Genomic DNA, 15,801 nt, shown 5'->3' with positions numbered 1-15,801 from the left:
TGGACCCGAAGTGCTCCCCAACGCATACCTCCGCCACCTGTCCCGTCTCATTTCCTAACAGGAGCTCCAGCACTGCCCCTCCTCTAGTAGGTACCTCTATGTATTGCTGCAAAAAACTATCCTGCACACATTTTACAAACTCCAAACCATCCAGCCCATTTACAGAATGTTTCCCAGTCTATGTGTGGAAAGTTGAAATCTCCCACAATCACTACCTTGTGCTTACTATTAATATCTGCTATCTCCTTACATATTTGCTCTTCCAATTCTCGATCCCCATTTGGCAGTCTATAATACACCCCTATAAGTGTTGCTACACCTTTCCCACTTCTCAGTTCCACCCAAATAGCCTCCCTAGATGAGCCCTCCAATCTATCCTGCCAAAGCACTGCTGTAATATCTTCCCTGACTAGCAATGCAACACCTCCACCTCTTGCCCCTCCAATTCTATCACACCTGAAGCTACGAAATCCTGGAATATTTAGTTTCCAATCACACCCCTCCTGCAACCATGTTTCACTGATCGCCTCAACATCATACTTCCAGGTGTCTATCCAGACTCTAAGCTCATCCGCCTTTCTTACAATGCTCCTAGCATTAAAATATGCACATTTAAGAATCTCCCCGCCTCTTATTCTCTGTTTATTTCCTTTTTCTTCTTTCTCCTCTTGTGTCCGAGTGCTTCCCTTTTCTGCTTCCTGCCTCCCATTCTGTCTACTAGCTTTCTCTATTTGAGTCCCTCGCCCCAACCATTCTAGTTTAAAGTCTCCCCAGTAGCCTTTGCAAATTTCCGCGCCAGGATGAAATCTTTCACTACTATGAGTCTATTGCTCTTACACCTTTCGGTGATTTGTTTATATATCTGCTCCTCTAATTCCCACTGGTTATTGGGAGGTCTATAATATAACCCCAGCAAAGTGATCGCTTCTCCCTTTTTCCTAAATTCCATCTCTCTGGCCTTTTTAGACTTCATCCAAGAAATTCTATTGACTGCTATTTTATTCTCCATAATCAGTAGCACAACTAGTACTTAATCGAGTATGGAAACGGTCCCTTTGGCCCAATTCGTCCGAGCTGCCTATCTAGGCTAATTCCATTAAATACACACCACATAAAAACCTGCCTCTCAGGTCTCCGTTAAAACTTTACTTTCTCACCTTAAACCCATGACCTCAGTTTTAGGCTCCCCTACTCTGGGGAAAAGACTGTCACTAACTACCTAATTACTGTAACACCCTCTTGATTTTTTAATCTCTATCATGTCACCCCCTCAGCCTCCTTCACTACAGGGAAAACAGTTCCAGGTTATCCTTAAACCTCAAGCCATTCAGATCATTTCTGTGAATCTCTGCACCCACTCTAGCTTAATCACATCCTTCCTATTACACGGCAACCAGAGCGGCACGTGGTCTGAGCAACAATTTACACAGCTGTAATATGACATCCCAACTCCTACACTTCGAGCTTTGGTAACAGATAAACATGTCATCATTTTCAGGGAACTGTGTACTTGTACCCTGAGGTGTGGCTGTTTAAGAAGACTCACAGGGCCCTGCCATTCACAGCATATGCCCTGCCCTGGTTTATCTTCCCAAATGCATCACTTTGCACTTGTTAGAATTTAATTCCTTTGCCAGCTTTTCCAACATTTTTCACTGTCTACTGTATCATCAATTTTTGGTGTCATGTGCAAACTTACTAATCATGCCACCTGCATTCTCATCCAAAATTATTCATATTCATGGCAGAGAACCCAGCATTGATCACTGCAGTACTTCACCGGCTTCCAATTCAAATTACTACGCGCCATTGAGGACGCTGTGGGAAGCTAGAGAAGAAATTGCAGGCGCCCTGGCTGATATATATGTCATCATTAGCCACGGGTGAGATGCTGGAAGACGAGGGTGGGCTATTTAAGAAGGGTTGCATGGAAAAGCCTGGAAACCATAGACCAGTGAGCCTAACATCTGTGGTAAGCAAGTTACTGGAGAGGATTCTGAGGGATAAGATATAAGATATATGCATTTGGATAAAAAGGAGCCGATTAAGAATAGTCAGCATAATTTTTGTAAGTTTTTCAAATCAGACTGAGATTTTTGAAGAAACCAAAAATGATGGGGCAAAGCCATGCACGTTGTCTGTTACACACTTCAGCAAGGCATTTGATAAGGTTCCACATGGTAAGCTGGTCAGGGTATTGAGTATAGACGTTGGGATGTTATGTTACAGTTGTACAAGACATTAGAAAGGTTGCATTTGAAGCATTGTGTTCAGTTTTGCCTCAAAAAAGTAGTCCAAATTTATGAGACACGATCTCAAAGCCTTGCTGAATATCCATAATCAGTTATTGATTCAATACAACTAAAGTCTGTCCTTCGAATCGCTTCCAGTAACTTCCCTACCACTTATGCTAGACGCCAGCCTTTAGTTCCCTGGCCTGTCCTTGCAGTCCTTTTTAAGCAATGATACAATATTTGCCATCCTCCAATCATCCAGCATCTTGCCTGTGGCACAAAAATCTGAACCAGGGCCCCAGCAGTCTCTTCCTTGCTTCCCACACATCCTAGCCTTCTGGCCTTACCCTGGCAATTTATCCATTTTTATTCACATAAAATCCCCAATATCTCTTCTCTCATAACATCAATATGCTTCAGAATATTACTGTTCTCTATCCTAAATTCACTAGCATCCACTGTAAATGCAGATAAGTATTTGTTTAAGATCTGTCATGACTCCACACAGATCCTTAAGGAGAACTACATTATCCTTTTGCTATTATTATATATAGAATATTTTAGGATCATCTTTACCTTACCTTCCATGGATATCTCATGCACTTTATGTCCTCCTAATTGCCTTCCTAAATATACTCCTACAGTGCCCTCCATAATGTTTGGGATAAAGACCCATCACCTGACCATCCTATTTTTGCAGCTAACCAGTGGTTTGCATCTTGCAGTGTAGCCTCTGTATTTCTGTTCACAAAGTCTTCTATGGACAGCGGTCATTGACAAATCCACTCCTGACTCCTGAAGAGTGTTGCTGCGGGTCAGGCAGCATCTCTGGAGAACATGGATAGGTAATGTTTGGGCCAGGATCTTTCTTCAGACCCAACGTGAAACATCACTTACCCATGTTCTCCAGAGATGCTACTTGAACCACTGAGTAACTCCAGCACATTGTGTGCTTTTGTGTAAACCAGCAACTGTAGAGAGGAAAGGGGCATAGAGGTAAGGCAGACAGAGAGAGAGGGCAGAGAGAGAGATAGGGCAGAGACAGAGAGAGGGCAGAGACAGAGATAGAGGGCAGAGACAGAGAGAGAGGGCAGAGACAGAGAGGGGGGGGGGGCAGAGATGGAGAGAGGAGGCAGAGACGGAGAGAGAGGGCAGAGGCAGAGAGAGAGGGCAGAGACAGAGGGAGAGGGCAGAGACAGAGGGAGAGGGCAGAGACAGAGGGCAGAGACAGAGAGAGGGAGGGCAGCGGCAGAGAGAGAGGGCAGAGGCAGAGAGAGAGGGCAAAAACAGCAGGAGAGGGCAGAGTCAGGGAGGGAGGGCAGAGGCAGAGAGAGAGGGCAGAGGCAGAGAGAGAGTGGGCAGAGGCAGAGAGAGAGGGCAGAGTCAGAGAGGGAGGGCAGAGACAGAGTGGGAGGGCAGAGACACAGAGAGAGGGCAGAGACAGGCCCCGACTTCATCTTCGGGCTCGTTCTTTCTGCGTTTTTGAATAACCGGGGGGGGGGGTCACGTCACTCAAAGCGCGTGGAAGACAGCGCCGAGCAGACCCATTGTGACATCATCAGCGAGAGCTGCTCGTTTAAATTTAAAGTTGTTTGATATTTTTAAACATTTTCAGTAATGTCGAGATATAAAGCATGACATTTTCAGATAAGGTGATTTTGGACTTGACGGGAAAAATTGCAACCAGATTTAGCAATCAAGTATTCAGCAACCATTGAAAATGATAGGGTTTTGGGGCCCACAATTATTCCTTAGCAGCTGCCTAAGTATATTAAAACACTTGATTTAGTTGTTTCAACGATGAGTTCCATTAGTTGCTTCTACATAACATTAAACTATTTTTCCTTTACATCTTCAATACAATTAGTTTGTGATCGTTCATGTTATCTTATATCAGTGGAAGTGGTAATTTGGCCCATTGTGTTAATATGGGCCCTCACAGAATCCGATCGATTCCATTATTTACATTGTTTCCCTCTAACCTATTCAGTATCTCATACCTATAAACTCCCACTGCCATCTACAGACAGTAAGCAATTTACAATGAAGATAGACACAAAAAGCTGGAGTAACAGCGGGGCAGGCAGCATCTCTGGAGAGAAGGAATGGGTGACGCTTCGGGTCGAGACTGGTTAGGGATAAGAGAAACGAGAGATATAGACGATCATGTAGAGAGATAAAGAACAATGAATAAAAGATATGCAAAAAAGTAACGATGATAAAGGAAACAGGAGGTTGTTAGCTGTTTGTAGGGTGAAAACAAGAAGCTAATGCGACTTGGGGAGGGATGGAGAGAGAGGGAATGCTGGGGCTACCTGAAGTGAGTTAAATCAATATCATACCACTGGGCTATAAGCTGCCCAAGCGAAATATGAGATGCTGTTCCTCCAATTTGCATTTTACAATACAATTTACAATTGCAGTTTACAAATATAGTTGCAATTTACAATAACCAATTGTTCTACTGACATGGTCTTCTGAACGTGGGAGTGAACTAGTGTACTTGGTGGAAATTTGTGGTAACAGGGAAAATGTGCAAACTGTAAATTGACTGTACTCCAGGTCCGGATTGAACCCTGAAGCTGTGCAGCAGGACCACTAACTAATGCGCCAGTGTGCTTTCTGAAAAAGTACTCTAAAATAATTTATCACTGGCTGATATTGTCTATGTTTGAAACATTAAATTTAGGTACTTTTCAAATCATTGCATCTAACTTCCATTAAAACTGCAAATCTTTTCGCAAGTTGCAATTCAACGTGAAGACGAAATTGCATCTAATCTAAAGCATAGACTTTTAGATGAGCAATTATATTAAATGAAAGGCTTGAAAGCAAATTCTAGAGTTGCTCTAGAGTGGAAGGCTGGCGTTTATGAACAAGGAATCTTGAATCCGATGGATATTTAAGACTAAGTACACATGATAGTAAAGTAGAAAAAAAACTAAACCCCCTAATGGGTTAATTGTATACTTGATGGCTACTAGGCCAATGTTCTGGAGCTTAATAGCTCCACCATCAGTTCTTCATCAAAATGCATCATGTGTTTTAGCAGTGCTTTAATAGCAGACTGCGAAAATAAATTACGCAAAAGGAGAAAGAAGCTTAGTATGATAGCTTCTGCAACATATTTTATTTTTATGAAATAAAATTCTACTAAAACAGTAATGGCATACAAGATGTATTGTATTAGCTGATGACTATGAATCCTAATATTATTGTTCTATCTCACCGGAAAAATGAAAAGAATAACTGACTTCTAATCATTTTTTAAACCACAGATTATTTCATAGTGGTAAGAAATGTAAACATTTTATATAAAGCATTTAACCTATAATACATATTAGATGTTAAACAGACGATAGATTCAACAGAATAAAAACGGGAATGAACAATTCAAATGGCTATCTTTACCACATTAAACTTAAATTGAATTAATCAACAAGAAGTTTTAAAAGTTTCATTCTGGCTGCCTGATGGCTTAGTGAGCTAATATAGCAAATAGAAAACAGTGGTTAGTAATGATTCAATGTAATAAAAAGGAACTGAAGATGCTGGTTTATACCAAAGATGGACACAGAATGTTGGAGTAACTTAATGGGTCAGGCAGCATCCCTGGAGAAATTGGACATGTGATATTTTGGGTCAGAACCCTTCTTCAGACTGATTGTGGTGAGAGGGAAAAACTGGAAACAAGAAAATAAAATTAGGACAACTTAGGGCTGGCAACAGATGATATCAGGCAAGGAGGATCCCTGACAGCTTACAACCCAACAGTATGACCATTGAATTCTTTATTTTCAGGTAACTTCAGGTGATCTCTGAGATCACACACCCGTTCCTAGCCAACGATCAGCGTATCGGGAACCTCCCTTGAGATCACCTGCTGCCAGCCCCGATTTGTGCTGTTTTTTTTCTTGCTTGCAGTTCCCCCCATTCCTACAATCAGTCTGAAGAAGTCTCGACCCGAAACGACACCTATCCATTTTCTCAAGAGATGCTGCCTGATCTGCTGAGTTATTCCAGCATTTTGTGTCTATCTATAGAAATGTTTCATATGTAGTGAAGTAACTTGATCCCTTTTGGATGTCTGGAGAGTGTTATGAGGAAAAAAAATCCATATATCCCAATTCAAAAATATTTGCAGTCCGCATTGGAGTACATATGCATGGACATCTAGCAAAATATATCAGGCGTTATATTGAACATTCATAATTTGAGAGAATTGACTCTTGGTAATAGAGTAATAGAAGCTGATGATAAGCCGTGCAACCCCATCAAGGCCCCTTTGTGTCCAAAGGAGACTGGAGAAAAATAATTGAAAAACAAAAGGAATCAACAGGTAATGCAAAAAGAAAATATAACTACCAGCTCAGAAAATAATCACCTTTTCACTCAAAGTGACGTTATTTAAAAACTGGCAAAATTTATTCTCACACATGCAGTCTCAGATTTTGCTAGAATGTATGGAAACAAATGGAATTTGCCGTACGATGGCAGCCTCGCCAACAGTCTGTCTCGTCCTTCTTCTTCTTTTGTTGTTTTTAGTCTGTTGTTAAATGTATGTTTTAGTGTATCGTTAGTTCTGTATTATGTGGGGGGGGTGGGGGAAACCTTTTTTTAAAATCTCTTTCCTCGATGGAGATGTAACTTTTTTACGTATCATATCTCCGTCTGCACTGTGACCTAACATCGTGGCGATGGCGGCCTCCTGCAGGGGTTCGTCTTTGGGAGCTCCAACCGCGGGAGTCTGCGGACTTAACATCATGGAGCTTGCGATCCCTTTGTCAGGGATCGACTTCGGGAGCTCTAACACGGGAGCCTGCGGACTTAACATCATGGAGCTCACGGTCCCTTGGTTAGGGGTCGACTTTGGGAGATCCAAGCTGCAAGAGCTTCGACCGCCCCGATCGCGGGAGCTTTGATCGCCCTGACACGGGAGCTTCGATCTCCAGCTGCGGGAGATTTGATCGCTCCGACCACGGATGGTTCGACTACCCTGTCCGCGGGAGAACATGGAGGAAAGAAGATAAAACTTTATTACCTTCCATCACAGTAAGGAATGTGGGGGAGCCGCTGTGGTGGATGTTTATGTTGACTTTTATGTAGTTGTGTGTCGTGTTGCTTTTTTGGTATGACTGTATGGCAAATCAAATTCCTTGTATAATTTTACATACTTGGCTAATAAATTAATTACAACACAATTTAAAATGAAACATTGTGTAACCTGAAAGGAATGTGCAGGTGGATAATGTCTAAGTAGTAGAGTATCCAGCCTGAAATTAGCTTTTTGTGAATTATCCTAATGCCATTTGTGAAGCAGAGCTTCACAGGCCCATAGAAATGCAACGTTGAGTTTTCCTGCCTAAAATTACGAAGAAATTATCGATTTCAATATGTCATTTCCAATTGATACGTAGCAACTTCCTGCATTGTCAACAAGTAATTCAGTGCATGGGAGCATCTCTTAAAAAAGCATAAAACAATTTAAACATCAATTTTGCAGCGACAGGGGACTGTTGCTATTGAAGGAAGGGATGCTGAAATGATGAAAGGGAGCGGGAGAGAACATTGCGTGCAGGAGGCATTTTGTATGCGTAACAGGCCCATGGTAACCATCCAAGAATGCAGGTGGGTACTGGTCAGGGAGATTATTTTTGGATGCAAGTGCAGTGTATGAATGCATGCACTTTGGGGAAATGTGTAATGCATAAAGCACCTACATCTGCTCTACTTGCTCAAAGAAAAAAGTGATGAGATAGCTCCTTGAATTTGGTGTTTGGGGAATCTTCCCAATGCAGATTGAGTGGTAGCTGTGACAGAGGTCAAGAGCACCAGCCTTGAATTATTATTAGCTAGGATGCCAAAAGTGACATAAGTAAAGTAACCACGATGATGAGAATAATGACACCAAAGAGCATAAAATCACCAGGCCCAGATATCTTGCAATCAAATTTCAAAATACAAGAGAACTTTACAAATGCCCTCAACATGACTTTCTAAAAATTGTCACATCAAATCACTTGAATAGATTGAAAAATAGCAGGGTGACACAATTTAATAAGTATAGGGCAGCCCGGTAACAGAGTTTCTGCCTTATAGTGCCAGAGACCCAGGTTCGATCCTGACGATGGTTGTTGCCTTATGGAGTTTGCACATTCCCCCTGTAACCATGTGGGTTTTCTCCGGGGGCTCTGGTTTTCTCCCACATTCCAAAGACGTGCAATCTGGCAGGTTAAATGGCTTCCGTAAATTGTCACTAGATTGTAGGATAGAACCTGTGCACAGGGTGATTGGTGGTCGACGGACTCGGTGGGCTGAAGGGCCTGCTTCCATACTGTATCACCAAATTATTTGCGACAGAACCAGGTAATTATGGAGTAGTTTGACCAATATCTACTATTCTCATGTACAAAGCACAAGAGTTCTTGACCTCTGCAGCTGACCAGTAATAACCAGTAGAATTTTATTAAAGAGGGATGATGGTTTACAAGGCTGAATTAACTATGTTATAACAGGTAACTGAAGAAGTACACATCAGAATGCCCAAATATGTCATTTATTTTGGACTTCTAGAAGCCCATAAACAACTCATAAAGTTTGTTATGAGTGTCCAATAGCAGAATATATTGGTTGAAGTGCAGGGGAGAGGTGGGGTCATGGCCAGGTCCTTCCATTAGCAGAATGAGATTCAGGCCATCCCATGGGGCTTTGTGAAGGATCCTTAGTTATTTTCAATATTTATAACCGACAATCAGTCAGAAAGTATCCAACTTTTATAATGACACAAAGATAGGCATCACATAAACAGCATAGGGGGAAGATAAAAATAGATACAAAAAGATTGTGCGCATAAGCAAAATGTTGGCAAAGAAAATGTAATGTTCCACTTTCGGCGAGGTGGAGAAAAGCTAGGATAATGTGAGTGGGACATACTTGAACTCTTATGCACCCTGATAATTAAAATGTCATGAGCTAATACAGAAAATAATAAAAAAAGGTGAGTGGTACGCTAATTTATATAATAAGGGGACGCGAGCGAGAGGCAAAAGAGTTCATATTACAGCTATACAAAGTACTAGTTGGATCACAACAGATCGCAGCATGGGTGCTACCTGTTCTCTGAAGGAATGTGGATATTGCTTTACCACAATGATTCCTAAATTTCAGGGATTAAATTAGAAAGGGAAATTACACAAATTCGAGTCGAATGTTTAGAAATGTGGAAGGTTTGGATAATTTGATTCAAGTTTTGAAGACCACTAATAGGAGAAAAGATTGTCTGGAAAATGACCAATAGTAGCTCTATTTAAATATTTTGGTTGTGTTCATTTGATCATTCATAAGAAAACGGAGTATTTAGCTGCACAAGTAAATGCAGCATACCAGATACTATGCTTTAAAATCTCTAAGTTGAAAGGAACAGTCTAAAATTAACACACCAACACATTCACATCAAAACCACAAAACTGCTCAGCGGGTCATACAGTGTCAGTGGAGTGCAATGAACACAGTTTTGGGTTGGGACCTTTCTCCAGACTGAAGAAGAGTCCTGATCTGAAACATTGTCTGTTCATATTATGCTACAGACACTGCTTGACCCACTAAGTTGTTCCAACAGTTTGTATTTTTGCTATCGGCAACATGGGGCTTCAAACCAGTAGAAATTCACAATGAAATACGATATGCACAACGAGAAAAAAATCTGTAAAATTATTGTTCATACCTGTCCCATTTCATCAAGCTTTACCATCCATCCTTTCTTAAAATTCAACAGATCAGGCTATAAGTTTAAAAAAAAATTAGATCAGAGCAAATCATCAGACATCAAGTACATTGACAAGCAAAAACTCTAGATGTAGAAAATCTGAAATAAAAACAGAAAATGTTAGAATCATACAGTCACAAAGCATCTATGAAAAAATAAATGGAGTTAAGTTATTTTTGCTCCACAGTTCCTGCTTAAATAGCTTGTAGTATTTTCTGTTTCCATTTGAGTATATTTAAAGTTGAAAACAGATCTTTAGACAGAAAATATGGAGATCAGATGTGAAAGTGGTAGAGGGACACGATCACCCAGGAACAATATATTATTTTAAAGAATGAGAGGTGATTTAATTGAAGCACATATGATCCAGATAGGAATTGACAGAATACACTCAAGAGACTATTCCTGTCTGTGGAATGTCTCAGAAATCATTTGCTATTAATATTATTTACTGCCTACTGCCTTTTTAGCTAACTTCCTTGCTATATAGCTGCTGATTATTTAACTACATGTGTCTCTATTATGCTTATCCTTTCTCAGAGCCCATGTAGAAGGCATCTATTGCCTCCATCAATCTTTTGCATTCCTTATTAAAGAAATTCAATCAGGATAGAGATGTACAATTTGCTTTCACAACAAATCTGTGCTGGACCTCCTTAATCAATCATTTGATCAGTACGGGTGTCAGGGGTTATGGGGAGAAGGCAGGAGAATGCGTTTAGGAGGGAGAGATAGAATAGCTATAATAGAATAGCAGAGCAGACTTGATGGGCCGAATAGCCCAATTCTGCTCCTTAAAGTTATGAACATTTTCATATGTATATTTACATTTTCCCCATGCGTCTGTTAAGGTTTCCACAATTAAGGTTCAACTGATTCGCCTTCAGTTGCTCCACATATTCTTACAAACGCTTTGAAAAAGGTTGTTGCATTTTCTATATTCCACTGCTTCCCTTGTATCTAGGGAGGGGTGAAAATTATGGCTATTGGTTGATTTGTTGAAGGAAACCGTTTCTGTAAACTTTCCCCATCTCATCAAGCAATTAAACATCTCAGCTAGCCCAGGTATCTTTCTAATGACTCATTATTTTCATCCTCCATATATTACCTCAAATTTCATACATTTACTAAGCGCATGGCAGCATCTCTTTTCTTGATAAAGATCATACAAAGTTGTCAGTCAATATTCCAGTTATATCTTCTGCCGCAATGAAATAAATTGCCTTCTTTATCCATAATTTGCCTCACCCCTTTACTTATCACGTGATTAGTACTTACATGCCTATAGATGCCATTGGGAATTACTTATCAATGTAACTTTTATCCCCTATTGCGTATCTTTACTTGTCTTATTTCCTTTTAGGGACAAGGGATTTCAGCAGTAATGTTAGAATGGCTGTTGCCTTTGACTAGATTGTGAGGAGATTTAATAATGTCGTAAAATACGATGGTTGGTTTGGATAGGGTAAATAAAAGAAAGCTGTTTTCATTGCATTTGACTCAAGAACCCAAAGATCAGATTTAAAATTTAGGATAAAATATATACGAGGAACAACACTGGAATTCATTACCTGTGAGGGCAGTAGAAACATCTATTAAAATGATTTGGATAGGCACTGAAAGAGAATAGTTTGCAGAGCTATGGATAAAATGCAGGGCTAATGGGACAGATAGGATTATTCTACTTGAAAATGGCACAGACTTGATGGGTGAAATGGCAACCTTTCTGTGAAGTAACAGCTCTTTGATTTTGTGGGGGTGGTTATAGCTAGGGGTTGAGGTGTTAATGTGAAGAAATCCTTCAGATTGTTGATGTGTACACAGTAGTATGATGGAGTTGATTTTTGGACCACAAGGTGGGTAGGGAGAAAAAGGTAATCAGGTAAAAAATGGATGAGATGCAGATATAAGCCGTGACACTGAATGGTGCAGCAGGCTTGAAGGGTTAAAAAACCTGCTTGCCCATTTTGTTATGACCTAATCAGCTTCCTACACAGCCATTCAATGTTGATGAAATGCTTCCTGACCAACAACAGTTTCATATTTTATCTCCTTGGTGACAGATAAAGATATATATCCTTTGTGACAGATAAAGATATATCTCAGGTGACAGCATACTTGTTTTGAAATCATGTTTAAATGAGTAATTCATACATTCATTTCTATTTAGTTCTGAGGAAGTGTTAAGATAATTATGAATTGCCCGCCTTTAATTATGGACACCAAACAGTTCAGGGGGATACAAACGATAGATGAATCAAACATAAAATAAGACAATCATGACACTCTCCTATAACTTCCACACGTTTCCTGGTGGACCTTAATGGATAAGATAATAAGACCTGTATTTCCACTCTTCAACGAAGGGTGACCATGTTAAATTTTCTACCATTCTATATGATCTATTAATGCAGTATTACATTTCAGTACTAATCCCTCATACATCGATCTTCTTAAAATCCCAAACTAGCTCAAATAATTGGTATTTCTGGTCGGTAGGGCAATTTAAATATAAAAAATCTAACTACTGCCATATTAGAAAGACAATAGTTTTACCGTCATTATGGATTCAGTGGTCCGTCGGTCAAGGGATTTTGCACGCCGAAGAGGTGGAACAGATGAACGAAAACGTTGCTCTCTGATAGATGTTTTTTTAATTTCCTATAATGGAAAGAATACAAATTAAAATGAAATGTAGCTTTAATCTAGATGTCTTCATAATTAGAAAACTAAATCTATCACATTTGATAAGACATTTTTGATGCAGTAAAGAACACCAGGAAACACTGGAAACATTCATCAAGTTTGAAAAGAGAAACAGAGGTAATGTTTCAGGTCAAAGACCATGAGACAAAACTGATATCCGATGAATTGTCTTTGGCCAGATATGAAAAGTGCAGAGTAAACTGCTGAATGTTTAGAGTTCCAGCATTTTGATTTTCATTTGATATGCACGTTGTTCTGAACATTTTAAAGCCCAGAACATATAATAATGAAATAACATTCATCATCCTTCAAAACGTAATTTACATATTCATTTCATTACTGTCATCTTGAGGAACCCAGCACATTCTACCGGGTGGCGCCATCAGCGATGACAGCCACCCAGCGATGTCTGTCTTTTTGTCTTTTTTGTTAGTGTGTTTTAAAAAGTATGTGTTAATGTTTTCTGGTTTGTTTTATGTGGGGGGGGGGGGGGTTTGTTTTCAATCTCTTACCTTGCCGGAGATGCAATTTTTTTCCGGATTGTATCTCCGGTCGCTCTACGGACTAACATCATGGAGCTGGCGGACTTGCTTGAGACTGACTTTGAGCTCCACTGCCGGGCAGTGGACTTACCATCGCAGCCTGCAATCCCTTGCCTGGGATCGATGCTCCAACCGAGGCCTGCAGATTTCAACATTGAGGAGCTCGCAGTCTTGGGTAGAGACTGATGTTAGGAAGCTCCAAGCCACAGGAGGTTCAACTAGCCCCGACTAGGAAGCTGAGGTCCCCCCCGATGCGGGAGCTTGATCGCCCCGACGCTGAGGGTTCGACAGCCGGCTGCGGGAGCCAAGATCGTCCCGACATCGGAAGGTTCGAATGCCCCGATCGCGGGAGAACAAAGAAGGCATGAAGATTAACTTTTTTTGCCTTCCATCACAGTGAGGAATGTTGGGGAGTCGCTGTGGTGGATGTTCATGTTAAAAATTTATTTGGGTGTCTTCTTGCTCTTTATTGGTATGACTGTATGGCAAATCAAATTCCTCGTATGTTGCCAAACATACTTGGCTAATAAATTATGATTATGATTAATGCAGTCAAAGAAAGCCCATTAACGTCTCCACTTCTTTGGAAGATTGAATCAACTAATGTATGTCAACGAATACTCTCTTGAACTTCTACAGGTGTAGATAGCATATTCTAGAGAGCATATTGGCTGGTTGCATCATGTCCAGGTTCAGCAACTCTTAACACACAGGAACAAAGAAGATTGCAAAAAAGTGATGAACACAGCATAGTCTATCATGGATACTGACCTCCCCACCATCGAAGGGATCTACAGAAATCACTGCCTCAAAAAGGTAGCCAGCATCAGAGACCCACACAACCCTGGCCACACTCTCATTTCACTCCTGCCATCGGGAAGAAGGTATAGGCACTTGAAAACTTTAACGCTTTGGGACATATGACAATAAAACACACGACTCTTGAATACAGCAAGATGTCGGCACTGGGCCTGTACTCGCTGAACTGTAGAAGAATGAGGGGGGGATCTCATTGAAACATACAGAATAGTGAAAGGCTTCGATAGAGTGGATGTGGAGAAATGTTTCCACTAGTGGGAGAATCTAGGACTAGAGATCATAGCCTCAAAATTAAAGGACGTACTTTTAGGAAGGAGATGAGGAGAAATGTCTTTAGTCAGAGGATGGTGAATCTGTGAGATTCTTTGCCACAAAAGGCTGCGAAGGCTAAGTCAGTGGATATTTTTTTAAGGAAGAGATAGATAGATTCTTGATTAGTACAGGTGTCAGAGGTTATGGGGAGAAGACCGGAGAATGGGGTTAGGTGGGAGAGATAGATCAGCCATGATTGAATAGCGGAGTACACTTGATGGGCCGAATGGCCTAATTCTACTCCCATCACTTATGACCCGAGAAGTTATCTCGAAAGGTACCTCACTGAGCTCCCATGCTGTTTGCAATGCTCTAATCTGGCCTGCTCATTAAAATGGTGGGCTAGGAACATGGGGCAGAAATCTTAAGTGAGAATCTAGCAATTCTCTGCCACAGAAGGTAGTTGAGGCCAGTTCATTGGCTATATTTAAGAGGGAGTTAGATGTGGCCCTTGTGGCTAAAGGGATCAGGGGGTATGGAGAGAAGGCAGGTACAGGATACTGAGTTGGATGATCAGCCATGATCATATTGAATGGTGGTGCAGGCTCGAAGGGCCGAATGGCCTACTCCTGCACCTATTTTCTATGTTTCTATGTATATTAATCTTCATCGACATAGATTAAAAATAATATTCCAAAGTTAAAAAAAGTTATTTTTTTGTCCCGAGTCCTGATGCAGTCTCAACCTGAAACATCACCTATTCCTTTGACTCCACATATGTTGCCAGACCCTCTAGTTTTTCCAATAGTTTGAACATTGTATTTGAACAATTAAAAGCTGGCCCAATCTATAAAAGGTAGTCCTTGCAAAAATGAAACTTATGACTTCTTGGTAGTTGTTTGGCCCCACAGACACGTGGAACAGAATTAGAGGCAGCTAACCTGCTTGACAAGCACATTATCAAGCACTTGTAATCTACCATATTTTAGATTATTTGCATTATCTCGACCCATCTGCATACACTAAGGAATCACGATGAGGAGAAATACTGAGAATCATTATCTCGGTAGTTCTGAAACCAGGATTTAATAAATTCATGAACATAAAAGATTTGAAAATTAAAAAAGCAGGTTGCTGGATACTTGTGTAAAAGTATAAACTTTCTGTAATCTGCAGGGAATGTTGTAAGAAATAGTAGAAAGCAAGTACCAATAAATAAAACTGCTAAAGTAAACTTTAATATTTAGTAACAACCCTTAAATAGAATTTAGAAAGCTAAATAGATGGTGCAATTTAATTTTACAAGATTATTAATAATTACAAAATTCTGTGGCTTTGTAACTTTATATTACCTCAATAGTCAATTATAGGATTTCAACATAAGAGTACACGTTGCACACAGATAAAACAGTTTAAATTGTTTCAAAGTAAACTCAAAAAAAGGTCGTGCATATAATTCATTTCCTCTTCAAAATGTGTGGTG

The 15,801-nt window shown here is 40.3% G+C and overlaps 1 protein-coding gene across 2 annotated transcripts in view; it reads right to left on the bottom strand.

Annotated features, from left to right (window-relative positions):
* LOC116988057 (protein outspread-like) overlaps positions 1–15,801 on the bottom strand; it is a 298,795-nt gene that overhangs the window by 92,683 nt on the left and 190,311 nt on the right. For both annotated transcript variants that reach the window (XM_033044495.1, XM_033044494.1), the window contains exons 9-10: positions 12,556–12,660; positions 9,958–10,014 (exon numbers count right to left, since the gene is read on the bottom strand). In XM_033044495.1, the coding sequence (XP_032900386.1) occupies positions 9,958–10,014; positions 12,556–12,660 (162 nt within the window). The remainder of the gene's footprint in view (positions 1–9,957; positions 10,015–12,555; positions 12,661–15,801) is intronic.

Source organism: Amblyraja radiata, chromosome 26, assembly GCF_010909765.2.
Source record: "Amblyraja radiata isolate CabotCenter1 chromosome 26, sAmbRad1.1.pri, whole genome shotgun sequence".
Taxonomy (NCBI): Eukaryota; Metazoa; Chordata; class Chondrichthyes; order Rajiformes; family Rajidae; genus Amblyraja; species Amblyraja radiata.
This window is presented reverse-complemented; position numbering and strand designations above follow the sequence as displayed.